Source organism: Gossypium hirsutum, chromosome A09, assembly GCF_007990345.1.
Source record: "Gossypium hirsutum isolate 1008001.06 chromosome A09, Gossypium_hirsutum_v2.1, whole genome shotgun sequence".
Taxonomy (NCBI): domain Eukaryota; kingdom Viridiplantae; phylum Streptophyta; class Magnoliopsida; order Malvales; family Malvaceae; genus Gossypium; species Gossypium hirsutum.
In genome coordinates this window covers 78,693,119-78,714,540 of record NC_053432.1, presented here as the reverse complement: position 1 = coordinate 78,714,540, position 21,422 = coordinate 78,693,119, and the positions used below count along the sequence as shown (strand labels likewise).

General features: G+C 29.8%; 1 protein-coding gene across 2 annotated transcripts; it reads left to right on the top strand.

Annotated features, from left to right (window-relative positions):
* Window positions 1–7,878: 7,878 nt before the first annotated feature.
* Window positions 7,879–12,317, top strand: LOC107930287 (probable prolyl 4-hydroxylase 12). 2 transcript variants are annotated; one of them, XM_016861907.2, is made up of 7 exons: window positions 7,879–8,139; window positions 8,662–8,763; window positions 8,990–9,047; window positions 9,134–9,235; window positions 11,275–11,332; window positions 11,430–11,602; window positions 11,691–12,317. In XM_016861907.2, exons 1-7 carry the CDS (start codon window positions 8,072–8,074, stop codon window positions 12,042–12,044), a joined length of 915 nt encoding a protein of 304 aa, XP_016717396.1. In that variant the 5' UTR covers window positions 7,879–8,071; the 3' UTR covers window positions 12,045–12,317. The 2 variants fall into 2 exon arrangements, with proteins under 2 accessions (XP_016717396.1, XP_016717397.1); XM_016861908.2 differs by having other exon boundaries at window positions 7,893–8,139; window positions 8,662–8,768.
* The last annotated feature ends 9,105 nt before the right edge of the window (window positions 12,318–21,422 follow it).

Here is a 21,422-nt window from a genome sequence, read left to right as displayed (position 1 = left end):
ATGACGGGCATTTGCATATTGCCCTTGGAAGTTTATAGAAATTACGAAAAGGGCACTGTTGGGTTGGATAAGGTGTCCCCACGTTTCATGGTAGGCAATTATTTTATTAACCCCCGACACCCCACTCTTTTGTTTTTTTTCCCCCTGAAATCATCTTTTTGCCCTCGTATTATGTATTTCCTTACCTTCTCCCCTGTTTCTTGGACAATAATATTTAATACAATTGATGTACAAACCTAAATTTTTTTTTGAATATTTCTTTTTGCAAATTTATAACTAATTGAATTTCTTTGTTAAAATATATTAAATTTAATATTAGATTGATGTTGTAAGTCAAGTGGATATTAACTCAATTAAAAAATTATTTTTTTATAAAATAATAAATAAAATGTGTTTTTTTTTATATTTTATAAAAAAATATAAAAACAAATTAAACCTTAACTAAAACTCTTATGACATAATTTATTTAATTTTTCATTAATTGAATATTAGTGTGGATATAAATAAAATATGATAAATAATTTTGCAGTTAAATTTAAAATAGGGTTTTGGATGATAATTAATCAAAATAAATAAAAAAGAATCCACTCACAATTTATACACGATGAGATTGTTAAAGTACAGGATGAATTGTTAAATGCTTATAATTAATTGTGTCAATATTCTAAATGAAATTTTTTATTTAATATCTAAAATTTTTAGTAAAAGAATGTTAAATATGATAACTAAGTAGATAGTTATTTGACATTTAATGTAGAAAACATTAAGTTTGTTTTGTTTTATTAAAAAAAATTAAAAAAAATTATCTTTTTTAAAAATATATATTCAAATTATCATATATCTTTCATTCAAATTTATCTAAAATAATATTAAATATTATATTATTAAAATTAAAATTGTAAAAATATAAAAATCAATATATACTTTTATCAAAAAATATAATTATATTTGGTACTCATATTTACATGTACTTATAAAATTTAGGGTAAACTATCAAAATAGTCACTTTTGTTTGTCTCAAGTTACATTTTAGTTACTTATATTTGAAATGCTACGTTTTAGTCACTTACGTTATCGTGTTGTAATATTTTAGTCATTGAGCCGCTAATTGTCGTCAATGGTGTAATGGTAAGTTGACGTAGTACGTTAAATCATCATTTAAAAAAAAGGTTAAATTCTACAATTAATCCCTATATTTTTTTCATTTTAAGTACTTTTTTTTCATTTTATATTATTTTAGCTTTCCTTTCTTTTAGGTTAAATTTTGAGCAATTTAATTCTACGATTGCTCACGGACGAATCATGACACATACAGTTGCTTACGATTAAATCTCTCAGTCAATTTAGTTGTAGGCTCCTGCAAAAATTAAAGATAAAAAGATACAATTTATCCTACCCATAAAACAAATTTGATATGATCGGTTAGTATCATCACTCTTGTCTAGTCTAGGTTAATAATCATCCATAAGCAAGCACTACATATGATGAAGTTGTGTTAAAGGTGTAATACTCCCTACCCGTATTTATCGTCGAAATAGGGTACGAGGCATTACCAGAGTTTATCGAATTAATTTTCAGTTATTACGAGCTAAATACTATCCGTTTATCGAAACATGTCATGACATCCCTTAGATGGGCCTCCGAAGCCTAAAACATATATCGGGACCAAACTGGGATTAAATCAAAACCATAAGAAATTTTTCGTAAAATCCCAAAGTTTTTTTTTTCATGAACTCAATATAACCCCTTTATAAATATCTAACTTTCCCTGCAATTTTAAATCTAGACCAATCCAAATCAACCAATCCATTTCAACATATTTTCAAGATAGATTTAAGCATATCCATAAGATAACCTCATCACATGCCAAAACCAAGATTTGTTAGCCATACCAATGGCTAACCTTCCATTCATTTCACATTAACATTTACTATATTACTTATACATGCCATTGATTTTCAAAATAAAGTTTCTTTATATACCGAAATCTTGAGGTTGATAGTGTGATGTGTCTCCGACCGAATCCGACCTCGGAGCTCTTAACACTACAAAATAGGGGAAAAGGAAATAGGGTAAGCACTTTGTACTTAGTAAACTCATGTAACAAGAATTATACTTACCTAATATTTTCAATACAATGCAATAAATATTCATACATCCATTCAATGCATTATTACCCTAACATGCACAAACTAAACATTCAAGTTAGTCAAATAATTTCTATGTATCAATAATATATACCATGATTGATGAGCTCATCAATACCATGACTTTCATTCCCTTGTTATTTTTTCATATTTATCCCATTGAATTTGTAACAGCCAAATTTTTCAGTGGTGTCAGAAACAGTGATTCGAGATCACTAAATCCGACGAGTAAGTTTAGAAATTTTAACAAATAATAATTATAGGCCAAGAGCGAACTTAAAAAAATTATTTTTAATTAGTGAATTTTGCGATTTTAAAAGAATTAATCAGGTAAATTTGGTTGAAAATGAGGTATCGAGACCTCGGATTTATAAACCGAACCATAAATATTTTTATAAATATTTATGGAGTGTTATTAAGTTAGTATTAAAGTTTCGTTAGAAAATTTTAACGTTTGGTTAGTCAATTAATTAAAAAGGACTAAATTGAAAATAGTGCGAAACTTATTAAATTGTGATTAAATAGTTTAAGTGATTAAAAAGGAGGGATTTAAAAAGAAATTGGACCCAAATTGTATGGGCTGGACGGTTGGGCAAGAAAATCAGCAAAAAAGACAAGGAGAAACAAGGGCAAAATGGGAAATTTTGCAAATTAAACATATAAAACAAGACAAATTTGAAAAATCTAGAGATATCATCATTTTTCTTCAGCAAAAACGCCATGGGAGGTCTGAAAGCTGCTGGTTATTCATACTTTGACATATGTGAGTTCAATTCTTACCATTTTCTTTGAGATTTTTATGTTTTTGTGACTTTTACAATTAGGTCCAAGTTTTAATTCATTAGTTTTTGATTTTATGAACAAAATTAAAAGTTATCACTGATAAGTGTTAGCTTTTTATGATGAATAAAATGAATTTGAAGCTTTGATTTTGTTGTTTGATGATTTTATCAAGTAATTTCAATAGAAATTGATTTTAGGACCTAATTGTGAAAAAGTTGTGAGTTAAGGTTTAGTGTTAAAATTCTGATTTTTAAAGATTGTGTAATAGTTTAGAATGATGGAATAAAATGTTAATTGAGAAAAATTATCTTAATAGATGGGCTAATTGAGCAAGGACTGAATTGTATGACCTTTGAAATTTAGAGGAAAAATGGTAATAAACATCTTGAACTAAAACAATATTGGACAGCAGAAGTAGACTAACTTTGAAAAATCACCATAAATTGTATAAATCGAATTAGAAGATGAATAAAATATGAAATTAAAGCTTATTGAGTCTAGTTTTTCATAGAAGAAACAGTGTAAGCAATGGATTTGTAAATTATGAGATATAATGAATTTTGTGAGACAATGTTAGAATGAATTTGGGTTCCCCTGTTTTGACTTTGGAAAATCACCAAAAATTGGAGAAAATTAATTAGAGCCTCAAATTTATATGTTTAGAATCCTTAATGAGTCTATTTTTAATATAAATCAATGGGAACATTATCCGAGTTTTGTACTGTGATATAATTAATTTTTAGTGAAGAGAGGTCGGAACTATTGGATAGTGAAACAGGGGAAACTTAAATGAATAAACTGTACTAATTGGCTAAATAAAAAATTCTTAAAATTTTATGGTGGAATTATATGTGAGTCTAGTTTTAGGGAAAATTTACGGATCTTAATTTTGAGCTCTGTAGCTCGAATTATAAATAATTGAGTGACTATGACTCGTGTGAACAGATTAATGTGAGCATTAATAAGTAAATTGTGAAATCGTACTTACAAGAATGTTATATACATTAAGGATGTGGAATGGAGAGGAGGAGGAAAAATATATGAATATTCAGTTAGCATGGCTAATTTGCATGTTTTAAGCTCATGGACTAAATTGAATAAAAGTAAAACTTTAGGGGGTAATTTTGTAAAAATGTAAAAAATGACTAAATTGAAGGGAATAAATTGTTTTATTATCTAAATTAATAAATTGAATGAAATTATCAATTTAAGATTGGGTGAAATTTGGGAAAATGGTAAATTACCAATATGCCCCTAAATCTTGGTATTTCTGCAATTTAGTCAAGTAGGTTCGGATACCCTGAATGAGCATGTAAATATGACAATTTAAGTATTGTACCGTATTTTATATGATATTTTGAATTGAATATATGAAAAGGATGTTACATGAAACATGAAAATGAATACTAAATAATATAAATTAATTGAAATTATTCTGAAAATTTCGGTAATGCCTCGTATCCTATCCCGGTCTCAGGTACGGGTATGGGGTATTACAGAATTTCTCAGAATTTTGATGGATTTTTAGAGGTACACTTTTAGTGTATAATTCCGGTTTCGTCAATTCATATTCATGTGCACATATTTCCATTTTAGAGAGCACACTCCTGTAAACCTCATTCTTACAGCAGGGTTACCAGTCCAGACTAAATCCCTTGCAACGACAAGTACTCTAATGAGCTTGGATCTAAATTACCAGTCCAGGCTAAATTCAGACTCTAATTCGGATTACCTGTCCAGGCTAAATCCATTTTACACATATTCTTCGGGAGGGCTATATCAGGATTGGATCACCAGTCCGGGTTAGATCCTTTTTACCGTCAATTCATTTTCAGAGATTCATCAAATTTTCCTTTCATTCAACCAGGATTTTTTTCCCTTTTTTATTAAATATATCAATGTTTCATCAATTTTGGTACAATGAACATTCAAATCATATTCACATCAATAACATACATTTCAAGCATTTAAGAATATAATTCAAGTTACACGAACTTGCCTCGATACTTGTTCGTATACAAAAATTTACTAATCCCGAAATTTTTTCTTTCCTCGATCTAGCTTCGTATTTGAATTTTCTGGATCTAAATAAATAAATTTAATCATCAATTTAATACATTTCATGTTCATATGTAACATTCTCTATAATTCCACTATTATTTATTGTTCATTCAAAGCTATCTACTTGAGTCGTAGTCACTAAATTATTTATATCTCAAGCTACAGAATTCCAAATTAAAAACTGCTTGATGTTTCTGAAACTAGACTCAAATACTTTTCTACCATAAAATTTTCAGAATTTTTGGTTCAGCCAATAAGTAAAGTAAAATCTTCAAACTTACCCTTGTTCTACTCTCTAACAACTTCTACATTTCTTTGCTAAAAATTAATTATCTCTTAGTACAAAAATTGGATGATGTTTCCATTTATTTCTATTGAAAATAGGCTCATTAATAATTCAAGCATGTAAATTTTAACCCCTAATTATTTTTCTCCAATTTTTGATGATTTTCCAAATTCAGAACAGGAGAACCCAAATTCATTCTGACCTTATCTCACAAAAATTATTATATCTCATGATTCATAATTCCATTACTTACATTGTTTCTTCTATGAGAAACTAGACTCAATAAGCTTTAATTTCATATTTTGTTCATCTTCTAATTCGATTTTCACAATTTATGGTGATTTTTCAAAGTTAGAATACTGCTGTTGTCCAAAACTGTTTAGTGCAAGATGTTTATTACCATTTTCCCCCTAAGCTTTTAATAAATGATAATTTCATCCCTACTCAATTAGCCTCTCAATTGAGATTATTTTTTCTCAATTAACACTTAATTCTATCACTTTAAGCTACTTTATAACCTTTGGGAATTAGAATTTGAGCACTAGACTTTAATTCCAAACATTTTCACAATTAGGTCCTAAAAATCAATTTCTATTGAAATTACCTAATAAAATAATCTCATAAAAAAATTAAAACTTCGATTTCATGATATTTAATCATAAAATTACAGCACTCAACCATGATGCCTTTCAATTTCATCCATGAAATCAAAAACTAATGAATTTAATAGTAGGACCTACTTGTAAAAGTCTTAAAAACACAAAAATTATAAGAAAAAGGCAAGGATTAACTCACTTGGTGCAAAAATTATGAAATACCAGCTTGAATAAACCCTTAGGACATTTTTGGCTGATAATAATGAAGAAATATGAAGAGAATTCTAGATATTCCAATTTGGTCTCATTTTTATTTTAGTAAATTTTGTTATTTTCTCATTTTGCCCTTATTTTGCCAATTCTCTTGATTTTTCTCAGCTTATGCCGCCCAAAGTATCTTATTTTGGGATTATTTTCAATTTATGTCTCTCCTCATTTAACAATTGAGCTATTTAATCCTTCTAGTAATTTTTTCAACCTTTTCAATTGAGTTATTTTCACTTAATTAACTACCCAAATGTAAAAAATTTCTAACAAAATTTTAATACCATATTACTAATATTTCATAAATATTTATAAAAATATTTCCGACTCGGTTTTACGAGGTCGAGGTCTCGATACCTTGTTTTTACTCAATTTCTTCAATAATTTTTTTTCTAACTAACCACTAAATCAGTAAAATTTTTCTATTAATATTTTCATATGATTTTCCTATCATATCAATATTCATGCAAAAATATTAAAATAAATTTCTCTTTAAATTGGATTTGCGGTTACAAAACCACTGTTCCGATAACCTTGAATTTAGGCCATTACAAAAGGGATAGAATATTTCCATCAAATTTTAAACGGTTGTTAACGTGATAAAAAATTGATTTTAAATAGTTTAGTAACCAAAAAGAAAAAAAATTAAAAGTTTGGTGACCAAAACTAAATGCATGCAAATTTTTAATGACCATTTTTTATTTTATCCAAAATAAAAATAGTAATAATTTAATAGAAATGGTATATTAATGTTTTTTTAATTTAGTTGTTACCTGTCTAAGCTATGACACCAATTTAGTTATTGTTTAAATAATAGTATAAATATATATGACGTGATAAAAGAATTTATTTATAAATTCATATATTACTCTTAATTATAAAAAGATGAGGATAAACTACTAAAATAGTCACTTTTGTTTGTCTTAGGTTATATTTTAGCCACTTATGTTTGATATGTTAAGTTTTAGTCACTTACATTTTCGTGTTGTAACATTTTAGTCATTGAGCCATTAATTACAGTTAATGGTGTAACGGTGAGCTGATGTGACACATTAAATCATAATTTCAAACAAAAAATTTAGGTTAAATTCTACAATTGGTCCTTATATTTTTTTCATTTTAAGCAATTTATTTTTTTCTTTTATGTTCTTTTAACTTTATTTTCCGTTCTCTTCTGCTTCTCCCTTTGTTTTTCTCCCTTCTCCATTTCTTTTAATCTGATTTTTCTATGTTTTCCATTTGTTAAAACTAGTCCACAAGCTTACCTCACTTGAAAAAAATTAAATTGTTCAGAAACATAAAAGTATGGGGACTAGTTTTAACAAATGACAAACATAGACAAACTATGTTAAAAGAAATGAAGAAGGGAGGAAAACAGAGGGAGAAACAGAAGAGAATGAAAAATAAAGAAAAAAATGAAAAGTTAAAAGAACATAAAAGAAATAAATTAAATTGATTAAAACAAAAAAAATATGGAGATCGATTGAATAAATTAACCTAAAATTTTTGTTTAAAATGATGATTTAACGTGTCACATTAGCTTATCATTACAATGTTAATGACAATTAACGACTTAGTGACTAAAATGTTATAACGTGATAATGTAAGTGGCTAAAACGTAACATTTCAAACATAAGTGACTAAAATGTAACCTGAGGTAAAAAAGTGACTATTTTAGCAGTTTAACCAAAAGATTATAATAATAAAGAGTGAATTTACCACATAGGATACATAAATAAATACTAAAATCTTTCTTGTCCTGTCTTCGCCTCGTAGTACCTTTTCACATCAACGTGTAAATCCGAAGCTAAAACTGAGCTCCAAAATCGCATGGGAGGTTTAGCTTTCTGTTTTTTTTCCTGGGAAATCCATTTGGACTTCAATTGAGCTTTCAATTACCCGTTGAACTCTAACTATCGCTACAGCGTCCTTTCATGGCTTCTCTTGTTTCAATTTTTGTTCTGCTTTTTACCTGTTCGTTCTCCAATTTCTCAGCCGAAAGGTAAAGGAAAAACCCGATCTCACTTTTTTTTATTCATTTATTTTGGAAATGGGCAGTGGAAATTATCCATATTAAAGTTGCTTGTCTTGATTTTGAATGATTCAGGCAATCAATCCATTTCGTACACAGGATTAATGAATTACCCTTTATTCGTCATCTGGGTTTTTGTTAAAATCTCGTATTTTCATGCATAACAATTATATATGGTGGACATTTAACCGGGGTTAATTTTAATTAATTAAATTTTTTTTTGTGGATATCACTATTTTAGTTGTTAGTACCTTTCGTTGATTGATTATCCTTAGGAAAAAGTCAAATTTGCGTGGATGAGATTTCATTGAGCATTTTATTTATATCTAATATAAAGAATTTCTGGTTCCTTCCATGGATTCTGCTTTCTTTGGATGATGAATTATTCTTCATGTTCTTTAGTTATGTTTCTAAGAAAATGTTCAGTTTCTTCACCCAATGGAGGTCCTTTTTATAACCTTTTTTCCATCTGGTGTTGTTTTGCACGAGTAGCCGGAAGGAGTTGAAGGACAAGGAGGATATTCATTTGAGACATTTGGTTCAATCCAATGTAATTGACCCTTCACGAGTGATGCAACTTTCATGGCGGCCAAGGTCAGGTAGTGATGGACTTATTGTTTGCCTTATTGCTGTGTTTTTTTCACAGATTATCTTTTTGCGAGTCAAATAGGCAGTGTCTTGAATGGTATTGCATTATAGTTTTGTATGAACTTTTATGAAATTCTCAGTTGCTCCTTTAGCTTTTGCAAATATGTTGATCTTTGTACTTTCATTGGCGCATTTATCTTCTAAAAATCTGGCATTATTTTGCTTGCAATAGGGTCTTTCAATATAGTGGCTTTCTAATGGACGAGGAGTGCGACCTCCTTATTTCTTTGGTATAGTTCTGCCCCACTGATTTGACTACTTCAATTCAATAAGCCTAAACTGGTTTAAAGTAGTTATTAAATTGTTATGGACTTAGGGCCATGGAGCAAAAGAAGGAATTTTGGGGATCAATGATGATCGAGCTATTCTTGAGACACGCAGGCAGCTTGCAAGTTCAGAAACTTTGCTGAATACAAATGTGAGTTCTGTTGTCTTCCAAGCCAACAATTTCTGCATGCTCTGTTGCTTTGCTTACTCACAACCTATTGATGCAACTGTTTGATACACTCAAGAACTTGATTTCATACTCTATTTTTGTTTTCTCGCTTCTGAAGTTGACACTTGGGCAAATTTAAAGTGGTTTGGTAGTAAATATCTCTTTGATAATTTTAAGCCGTTCTCGAGCCAATCTTAGTATCTCTTCCTTGCTTTGGCTTTTGCCAGGAAATCTGTCCTCAGTCTGACTTTTTGTGTGTTGCGAATGTTACAACTGATATCCTCCTTTACTACTACCGTTCTGTTGCCATATATACTACATAATATATTGCTACCAGAAAGAAAGAAAACTCAACATAAAACCTCTACCAATTATTTTAGTTCCCATAGGAACATCAATAGGTCTGCTATCCTAACAATCGAGTTTCAGAAGTCAAGTACATCCTTTGGGATAGTGAAATCCTTTCAAAAGATCTTGCAACATCTACACCTAAGAAATATAACAGATCCCCTAAATCAGTTGCCTAAAATTTAGATCGTATATATGTTTCCAATGCTTGTATCCCTTCACTATCATCACCGCTAATAACAATATCATCCACATAGACAATCAATAAAAAGTTACCTTCTATTTTTGTTGCTAAAAGACAAATTTGTCTACTCCTCACCTTGTAAGAATGAATGTGTGCATTTACGGGTACCTGTACCTTCATTATGATCCCTTTGGCCACCCTGAGCTCCTCGATGACCAGCAGAGCTACCGCCATTAAATGTACCCCCTATACCTTCATGGTTAGGCTATGTAGCTGTTGCAAACTGTTCAATACCTAAACTACTTGAAATAAAAGCAGATTTTTCAGCACCAGATTTGGTATCACTAGTAAGCCCTTCCTTGGATAAGGAACATTGAAAAACCCGAAAATGAGCTTGGGCAAAGAGTGGAAAGATCGGCTTTCCTAGAATATTTGATTTTGGTGACTCAAACATTAGAAGTAAAGTAGACAAAATATTGAACAAGCATTTGCTATTGTTGTTTATGCATTTCCCAAAGACCCGCAAAAATAAAGTTCGAGAGTATTTAGCTCCTCATATCTTCAAGTGAGCAAGATATTCTGTCATTGATCTATGATTCTTTCAACCCAAGAAACTCTGGGGAGAGATGTAAATATGGGTTAGATGACTAGTATAAAGCAACTTAAAATATTACCATACATCTTTTTGTCTATCAAAGGTGGCTGCAATTTGCAAATATTTGGGTTACATTGAATTTAAGAAAAAGATAATATCTGAGCTTGTACTTGTACCCAATCTTCAGTTTGTTTTATCAATACCAAGGGGTTGGTTTGAAAATCAGAATTTTTTTATCAAGAATGTGTGGCTCTGATACAATATTACTATGTTGCTTAGACTCTTTATTTTTCTTGAAATACTTGTGTCCAACATGTGTTCAACAAGCATTTGGACACGAGTATGTGGGTTGATCCTCCAACCTCCAAATACATGGAAAAGAACTTAGAAAAATTTGAAGATAGCCATGTTAGATACGTACTCGTATATTATATTCATTCCCAAGTCTGAGTAATATAACCATATTATTGAGGGAAAAAACTTAGAGTCTACCAATGTGGTAGTCTCCTATGTATTTATGTTAAAACATACAGTAGTACCAATAACTGATATACGGGATAACTTAACATTATTAAATCCCTTTAACATAACACTAATAAATCCATTTTCATCTTGATTTGCATATGTAATGGCGGGCAGATTGATAACTTTCTTCCTTGTATTCCTTTCCCATGCATATTGCCCCATTGCTGTTGTGTTTAAATTATAAATATCAGTGAACTTTAAAAATCTTTTATAAACTAGCTTTATAATAGTGGAAACCTTCTGTTTCTTGAAGCCTCTATACACTTGATGAATGTCACTAAAAGAGAAATAATCAATAATGTGCATTAACATCCGGCAGCATGATTCATGAATGATTCTATAACTTTGAAATATGTTTGTGCCTTCTAGGATAAAGTTCTTGCAATGATTGAGGAAAGAATTTCAGCTTGGACTTTCCTTCCTAAAGGTATTGTTAACCATCTTTTTCATCTTCCTACTATCACTGTCTTTTCTCATGAGAGACATTTTCATTTCACTATAACTTGATGTTCATTATGCTTTAGAGAATAGTAAACCTCTATATGTTCAACACTATGGACTTGAGGAGACTGAACAAAACTTGGATTATTTTGGCAATAAATCCACATGGGCTTTAAGTGAGCCTTTGATGGCAACTGTGATTTTGTACCTTTCAAACGTTACCAAAGGTGGTGAGATTCTTTTCCCTGACTCAGAGGTGAGAATGAATCTACCTCAAACCTTCATTAACCATTTGGAGATAAAAAATTTACCCCTACTCAATAAATGGATCCCTACTGCTGCAGTCAAAGAGTGAGTCATGGTCAGATTGTACAAAGACCAGCAATATCCAAAAACCTGTAAAGGGAAATGCGGTTCTGTTCTTCACGACTCACCTCAATGGATCTCCTGACAGTAGTAGCTCGCACGCAAGATGCCCTGTTCTTGAAGGAGAAATGTGGTGCGCTACGAAATTCTTCTACCTAAGGGCTGTGACGGGAGAAACGATATCGTTTGACTCCAGCAGAAATGAATGTTCAGATGAAGATCCCAGTTGTCCTGAATGGGCTGCTGTTGGGGAATGCCAGAGGAACCCTGTTTTTATGGTTGGTTCTCCTGATTACTACGGTACATGTAGGAAGAGTTGTAATGCTTGCTGAACAAGGAATAACACTCCCATATGGTTTGTTTCCATTGTTCTAGTAATACCCAGTATAAAGTAGTTTCTTCTTTGTAATTTCATGAACTCTGTTCCAGGGCATTTTCGATTGTTTCAGAACAGATAGTTGATCAATTTTAAGGAACTTATTTAACATCGAAAAAAGGGTGTTCATCCTTTCTTTTATTTGTATAATTTAGAAAATGTATTGCAGTAAGGGACATCTCGGTAACACATGTTGAAAGGTGTGGCAAGGGGATGTCTTTTCTCTCAAGCTTAGAGTTACGTAATATGGAATGGGAAGCCTAATTTGCTATTATTTGCTGCAAAGCTTGGAAGTGTCATCCAAACAATGTTTGATTCAATTCTCTCTTATTAAAAAAAAAAAGTATAATGACTATTTATAGAATTTGACAAAAAAAATCATTTTTTTTAATTTTATTTTGGTATAATTTTAAATTTAGGTTTAATCCTTAGATATTTTATTTAAAAATTTTGTATAAAAATAGTAAAAGATCATAACACCATCTTAATAATATTCATTATTTTGTCGAATTGACTTGTGAGTCATGACATCAACTTAGACACATTATATATAATTAGACATTGTCACACTCACGACGTGGGTGGAAGCAAAATATAATATTAAAATTATATTTATAAAAAATAATTAATAATTGAGTTATTGGTGAAATAGTGAAGTGTTTATGGTTACTTATTTTAAACATTTCAAATAAAAATAGTAAAATATGAAAAGATTATATTAATATCTAATTCTTTATTTTAAATAATTTTTTAATTGAGTTGGTATTAAATTGAGTCATGACATAAACTGGATAAAATATTTTATACAAATACAAATTCAAATATATTAGTATAGATGTAGATATTAAAAAGGTTATTTTCAAATAAAACTATGCTGTATTTAAAACATTTTTATTTCGGACCTGCTATAACACGTTTAATAAGTTTTTAAAATCATATCAACTCATAAAATAAAGAAAAAACCAGGGGCGTAGCCAAGGGGGCTGGCATGGGCCCCGGTCAACCTTAAAATGGAAAATTTCATTTTAGGCCCTTGAAATTTTTTAAAAATTTTAAATTAGTAAAGGTAAAATTACACTTTTGCCTCCTAAAATTATAAAAATTCAATTTAATCCTTTACAAATTATAAAAATATAAACTATAAAAAATTAAAATTTCATCCGCCCCTAAAAAAATTTTCTGGCTTCGCCCTTGGAAAAACCATTGATTAAAACATAACTAATGAATTGATTTTAAATTTATTAAAATGACATAATAATTACAAACCGTAAATTAGTATTCCATTTTCTTAATTTAATAGTATTAATGAAAATATGGGTTTTACCTATATGTTATTAGGATTTAGAGGAGATATGCACTATTATATACAGATATGTATTCAACATGATTAAATATATTTTTACTTTTTTTTCATGTTCTAAAGAAATATTTTAAACATATAAAAGTAGATATGTAGATATAAATAAAAAAAGTTTTAAAAATAAACAGGATAAATTACACTAGTAATCAACCAACTATTAGTAAATTTCTTTTTTGATCACGCAACTACAAAAAGTTATAAAATAGTTGCCCAATTATTCAATTTTGACTTTATTTTTTGGTATCAGGTTGCTAACTGTGACAACGTTTAAAACTTGCATAATAGCAACTTTAATCCTAAACATTTATAAATTATGTCAATTTAGTCTTGATTCTACAAAAAAATTAACCCTCAACAATTACAAAGTGGGTAATTTAATCCTTTTTTTGTAGTTTTTTTTTGGTGACATTGAGGGCTAATTTACAAGAATGAGAAAAGATGAAAATTATTATCTTGAATTTTGGAGTGTTTCATATTTTGTATATTTCCATCAAATTTAGATGATTTTTTTTTCAGTTTTTATGTCATAAAAAAGGAGAAAAAAGCAAAACTATAAAAAAAAGAGACCAAATTATACAATCTGTAACAATTGAGGGTTAGATTTTTTAGAATCAATACTAAATTTACACAATATATAAATATTGAGGGTTAAAGTTGCTATTATGCCAATTTTAAAAGCTACCATTAGAGGTGCTCATGAGCTAGGTCCGGTCGGGTTCATTCAAAGTATCTAGACCAACAAAAGTTTTCTAACACATTAAAAATAAATTAAAAATATTTATGATAAAAAAACACTACTATAAATATAATAAAGGTTTTATTATATTAGAAACACATAAATATAACAAATGTTTTATTGTATTAAATATAATTTTTAAAATTTTATATTTTAAGTTTTGACGAGAATAATATTCTACGACAAGCAATCCAATTATTTTCAAATGTTTTGGTAATTCTTCATTGGTGGATGAATCAAGATAATTTTGAATCAAAGTTCTAAAATTTTATTTATCCCTCGCTAAAATAATATCTCGCTGTTTGCAGCGATAACTTGGTATATCTACCGTACACCCATTAATTAAAATATGTCTATAGTTAACTAATTGACAAGCTTTAGGAAAAGTTGAAGCCGATTATTTAGTCGACTAAGGTTTTTTTTTTTAAGGTTTTGAATAATGGGTTTAGTTGTTATTGAGTTAGTAATTTAACATAAATATAAATACTATATAATTATTATTTAACATATATAATTAATATATTATTTTTTATAAAATAATATATTTGGGTCGGATTAGACTTGGGTCAAATTTTTTTGCACAAAATCCCAACCCATATAGAAAATAGGCTTTAAATTTTACCCAAGCCCATTTTTCGGCATCGTATATTTGTCCAAACCCTTCTATTCTTCCAGCGGGCCGTCAGGTGAGCATTTTATAATTTTTCATAATTCGATGAGCAAAAAAGAAATTTATTAATAGTTGAGTGACTACTAGTGTGCTTTACTCGAACAAATATTCGAAAAACATATATTTTTTTATAATATAATAATTTGATCTACACTACCCATTTCTCTTGTTTTTTTTAACTATAAAAATATTTTTAAAACTGGACCGATGGTCGAATCAGCCAAATAACTATTTTTCATTTCGACCTATTCGTCTAGTTTGATTAAATAGATTATTTAAAAATTTAAATAAATATAAAAAATATTTTTTTAGAAATAGAGAAAATTATTTCAACTAGTCTCCATTGGTTCGTGGGTCAACCAATCTAACCCCTCTAATTATATCGGTATCCAGATCAATTTTCAATCCAACCAATCTAGTACGGTTCAAACAAAATCTAGATCATTGTGTAGTTCTTTTAGCACGTATGTAACAAGAATCAAGACGATAAAGGTAAATAATAGCAAATGACCAGTATCATTTCAAAAAAAAAAAGAACACAAGTACATTATAGTCGAAATTATGAGTAAAAAAAATAGTTTTCAAATAAAAATTCATTTATTGAAATGCCAAGTTATCCCAGCCAGAGATAGTCAAATGAAACCAAACGGGATTCTAGCAGGTGGAAGAATATGAAACTCCACACAATTTAGCCATTTTCGCAATCTCAACTCTGTCAAAAACACGTTTGACATCTTCTATCTTCATGTACTCGCAATAGCATGGTGCTTGTTCCTTCATCTTCTGGCAACAACCAGCTGATGGAGGTGGCTTCTTATACGCGTTCAAGCATGAGCTATACTCCAAGGGGTTATCACATTTCGGCGCTGGCGCTGCCTCTGCATCCGAAAACAACACCACCACTAGAGTCACCACGCACAAAACAATAAGGGAAAACCTCTTCATGTTTCTTTAAATAAAAAGTTTGCTAGCTAGGCGACTAATAATGGTAATTTGTGTTGGCGTGTTTTTTCCAATAAAATTGGCACAATTTATAGCAGTTGGATTATTAGTTGCCGAGAGTTTTGGACAATACGTGTAAATGTGTAAATTTGGTAAAAGGATGTTGTTAGGTTTACTATTTTTGAGAGAGATAAATTGTGGTAAAAAAATTTTGAAATGTGCCTACAAAGCCGAGAAAAATAGCTTAATCTTTGAACAATTTAAATTTAAAATTGAAATTAAAATATATGGTTTTTTTTAGAATATTAAATTTTTAATTTTAGTTGTTATGGTTTATTTTTTATGGTCTCAATTATTTAAAGAGTCACTAAAAAAAGTAAAATAGAAAATGGAAATCACTAATAAAATAAATTAAAATTATGGTATGAGTAAAATTTTTTAGATCACTATTTATAAAATTATTATCCTCTTCTTCATTTTCCTCCAGGTGCATTTGTTTCACAGAAAATGACTTACAAGTCATCAAAAAATAAGTTCATTTTCCTGAAATTTTTTGAAGTAACAATCCACTTCGAAGTTTAAAATTGTTAATGTATATTTCCTCAAAGAAAGTAGCATAAGTCAAAACCTTAACCGTTTGGTCTTTTGGGTTATAATATTATCCACCGTTACTCCGTTTTGGACAGCCAAAAAACATGCACAATTCTATCCGTGCTTCCAACTTTTTTGCATCTTTAGCCAACACGTAGGTTTGACATTCCCAATTCCTAAAATGATTTAAGCCTGGCTTCATGTCGTGCCACATTTCGTATGGATCCTGAGGCACTGCCTTAGTTTGAATGTAATTTAGAATGTAGCAAGTCGTTAGTAATGCTTAACCCCAGAATGATATCGACAGTTGTGAATAACTTAACATTGAATAAACCATATCAAGTAAGGTTTTGTTCCATTTCTCTACCGCGCTATTCTGTTGTGGATTACCCCGCATAGTTAGTTGGGATAGTATCTCATTCTCTATGAGGTATCCTATTAACTCGTCCCATAAGGATTCCCCACGTCAGTCAAATCGAAGTGTCTTAATAGTTAAACCTAATTGTTTCTCCACTTTCACATTAAACTCTTGAAAATATTTAAAAATTTCACTCTTGTGGTGCATTAGATACACATAACAATATCTAGAATAAATATTTAAAAAGTTTACATAATAATTGTAACCAATCTCACACTAATGTTCATGGGATCACATAAGTCAGTATGCACAATTTTTAATGATTGAATAACCCTTGTACCTTTTGCATTAGAAGATTTCTTGATCATTTTACCTTTCAAGCGAGATTCACATTGTAGAAGATATGTCTTTTTAAGTGAGCTTAAAGTCTCATCTTTAAAAAGTTTATTCATTCTTTCTTGTTTAACACGACTAAGTCTTAAATATAATAAGTATTAGAGTGAGAAGTTTTAAGTTTCTTATTCACAAGTTCAATTTCAAGTAGTGAGTAGCTCTTTTGTTTAATAAAATAAATATTATTTTGCATCCATCCATTACGGATAAGAACATGATTTTTATGAATTGTAGTTCCTTTATTAGAAGTCACATAAAAACTAGGTACATAAAAATGTCATTTAAAATAATTTTTCTAAAATTATCAAATACAAATGTATTTCTCCCACTACTTTTGCCGCTACATTTCTCTCATCTTTAGTTCGCAACAAGAGATCCTTATCACGAAGGCTTCTGTTCTACTTGAACCCCTACAATAAAAATAAATATGATTAATGGCTTTAGAATTAATGACCTAATAGTACATTGAATCTAGCACTAAATAAGTTGCATCAACTAAGAGTTTCATACCACATTATTAAATAAAATTTTTAAAAATATGTTGAGTTTTGATGAGAATAATATTCTACGGCAATCAATCCATTTATTTTCAAACCAACCCATTTCCTATCTATTATCTGATTGACTAATCCTTTATATAGTAATGTGTGAAGGGTCAAATGTTTTGGCAACTCCTCATTGGTGGATGAATCAAAATAATTTTGAATCAGAGTTCTAGAATTTTACTCATCCGTCGCTAAAATAATATCTCGAAGATTGCAATGATGACTTGGTATATCTATTGTACGCCATTAACTAAAATATGTTTATGGTTAACTAATTGACAGGCTTTAGGAATAGTCGAAGCCAATTATTTAGTTGGGTAAGGATTTTTTTAAGGTTTGGGTAATGGGTTTAGTTGTTATTGGCTTAGTAATTTAATATAAATATAAAAAATATATAATAATTATTTAACATATATAATTAATATAATTATTTTTATAACATAATATATTCGGGTCGGACTGGGAACGGGTCAAAATAATTTGCACAAATCCCGACCCATATAGAAAATATGCCTTAACTTTTACCCAAGCCTATTTTTCGGCATCGTGTATTTGTCCAAACCCTTCCATTTTTCAAGCAGGCCACTGGACTTGGGTAGGTAACCCGACCAATTAACAAGTCTAACTACCACTATTAGCTAACTGGAGCTCAAAAAAAAATTGAATAGTTGGGTGATTATTTTGTGATTTTTCATAATTCGATGAGAAAAATAGAAATTTACTAAAAGTTGAGTGACTACTAGTGTACTTTACCCAAATAAATATTCGAATAACATTTATTTTTATAATATAATAATTTGATCTACCCTACCCATTTCTCTTGTTTTTTTAACTATAACAATGTTTTCAAAATTGGACCAATGGTCGAATCAGTCAAATAACTATTTTTTATTTTTGACCTGTTCGTCTAGTTTGATTAAATAAATTATTTAATAATTTAAATAAATATTAAAATATTTTTTAAGAAATAGAGAAAACCATTTCAACTAGTCTCCATTGGTTCGTGGGTCAACCAATCTAACCCCTCAAATTATATTGGTATCTAGATCAATTTCCAAATCCAACCAACCCAATACGATTCAAACAAAATCTAGATTATTGTGTAGCTCTTTTAGCACATATGTAACATGATCAAGACAATAAAGGTAAATAATAGCAAATGACCAGTATCATTCCAAAAAAAAAAGGACACAAGTACATTTTAGTCGAAATTATGAGTAAAAAATAGTTTTCTAATAAAATTTTCTTTTATTGAGATGCCAGGTTATCCCAACCAGAGATAGTCAAATGAAACCAAACGGGATTCTAGCAGGTGAAAGAATATGAAACTCCACACAATTTAGCCATTTTCGCAATCTCAACTCTGTCAAAAACACGTTTGATATCTTCTATCTTCATGTACTCGCAATAGCATGGTGCTTGTTCCTTCATCTTCTGGCAACAACCGGCTGATGGAGGTGGCTTCTTATACGCGTTCAAGCATGAGCTATACTCTAAGGGGTTATCACATTTTGGCGCTGGCGCTACTGCCTCTGCACCTGAAAACAACACCACCACTAGAGTCACCGCGCACAAAACAATAAGAGAAAATCTCTTCATGTTTTTTTAAATAAAAAAGTTAGCTAGCTGGGCGACTAATAATGGTAATTTGTGTTGGTGTGTTTTTTCCAATGAACTTTGGCACAATTTATAGAAGTTGGATTATTAGTTGCCAAGAGTTTTGGACAATACGCGTACATGTGTAAATTTGGTAAAAGGATGTTGTTAGGTTTACCATTTTTGAGAGAAAGATAATTTGTGGTAAAAAAAACTGAAATGGGATTACAAAGCCAAGAAAATAGCTTAATCTTTGAACAATTTAAATTTAAAATTGAAATTAAAATATATGGTTTTTCTAGAATATTAAAATTTAAATTTTAGTTGTTATGGTTTATTTTTAATGGTCTCAATTATTTAAAGAGTCACTAAAAAAAGTAAAATAGAAAATTAAATCCACTAATAAAATCAATTAAAATGATGGTATGAGTAAAATGTTTTAGATCACTGTTTATAAATTATTATCCTCTTATTCATTTTCCTTCGGGTGCATTTGTCTCACAAAAAATGACTTACTAGTCATCGAAAAATAAGCTCATTTTCCTGAAATTTTCTGAAGTAACAATCTACTTTGAAGTTTAAAATTGTTAATGTAGATTTTCTCAAGAAAATTAGCATAAGTTGAAACCTTAACTATTAGGTATTTTAGGTTATAAAATTATCCACCCTTACTCCGTTTTGGACAGCCAACAAACATGCACAATTCTATTCGTGCTTCCAACTTTTTTGCATCTTTAGCCAACACATAGGTTGGACATCCCCAATTCCTAAAATGATTTAAGTCTGGCTTCATGTTGTGCCACATTTCATATGGATCCTAAGGTGCTACCTTAGTTTGTATGTAACTTAGAATATAGGAAGTCATTAGTAATGCTTACCCCCAGAATGATATCGACAGTTTTGAATAACTTAACGTTGAATAAATCATATCAAGCAAGGTTTTATTCCATCTCTGTGCCACGCTATTCTGTTGTGGAGTACCCTACACAGTTAATTGGCATAATATCTCATTCTCTATGAGGTATCCTATGAACTTGTTCGATAAGTATTCCTCACGTCGGTCAAACCGAAGTGTCTTAATGGGTAAATCTAATTGTTTCTCCACTTTTGTAACATCTTGAATTAGGGTCTAGTCGAAACAGTGGTTTCGAAACCACAAATCCAAAATATAAATAATTATTTTATGATTATTATGAGGCCTCTGATATGATTGCATGATTTTGTGAAAATTTCATGAAAAAATTTTATTGATAAAATGTCCAATTTGACATTTAGGACTAAATTGCAAAACTTGCAAAATGTGAGTTCTAGAAGCTTTGAGCATGAAATTTCCATGGATTGTTAATTAGATGTCCTTAAATAGAAAATTTCCCAATTTCTATATCTATGGACAAAAATGGGCATGAATAGGAAAAGTTTGAAAGAAAAGCCTTAAGGGCGTTTTTGTCATTTGGTTAATAAAAGAATAAAAAAGGAAAATAAGTCAAAAATTGTGTCCATCTTCTCCCACCTTGGCCGAAAATCTCAAGGGTTCCATAGCTAGGGTTTCTTCAACTTTCAAGCTCAATAGTAAGAACATCTTAGCCCCGTTTTTAATGCTCTTTACATTTTTGAAACCCTCGTAACCCGATTTACCTATTTCTAGCCATATTTTTAAGTAGGATTCATATTTGAAATTTGACCCATGTATGAATCGCATGTGTTTTGATGTTTAATGGAGGAATATGAATATTTGATGTGTGATAAACATCTTTTACCAAGTGATTTCTATTGAAAATGGTTAAAAAGGACTTATTTGTAAAGTTTGTAAAATGGGTAGTAAGATGTATGATTTAATGAGAAATGTGGGCTTCTATGAGCATGTTATAAGTTCGGCTAGGCTTGGGTAACAAAGAAAATGAACACATTTCATTTTATGAGCCTAGAGACTAATTTGCAAATATGTGAAAGTTTAGGGGAAAAATCATAATTTTTCCAAAATATAGTTTTTTGGACTGATTTGAATAATGTAATGAATTAATGGGCTGAATTTGCTATTATAGATCAAGAAAAACGGAGTCCGGACCTAGACCGGGGAAAGAACAAGATTTTAGACTAAATCAAATTAATTGTCCATATTTTGTACCAAGGTAAGTTCATGTGT

Excerpts from the sequence above, each read along its gene's own strand:
- LOC107930287 (XM_016861907.2), top strand. The coding sequence starts at position 8,072 with ATGGCTTCTCTTGTTTCAATTTTTGTTCTGCTTTTTACCTGTTCGTTC. Across the intron at positions 11,333-11,429 it reads TTGGACTTTCCTTCCTAAAG|AGAATAGTAAACCTCTATAT; the intron begins GTATTGTTAACC and ends ATTATGCTTTAG. Across the intron at positions 11,603-11,690 it reads TTCTTTTCCCTGACTCAGAG|TCAAAGAGTGAGTCATGGTC; the intron begins GTGAGAATGAAT and ends CTACTGCTGCAG.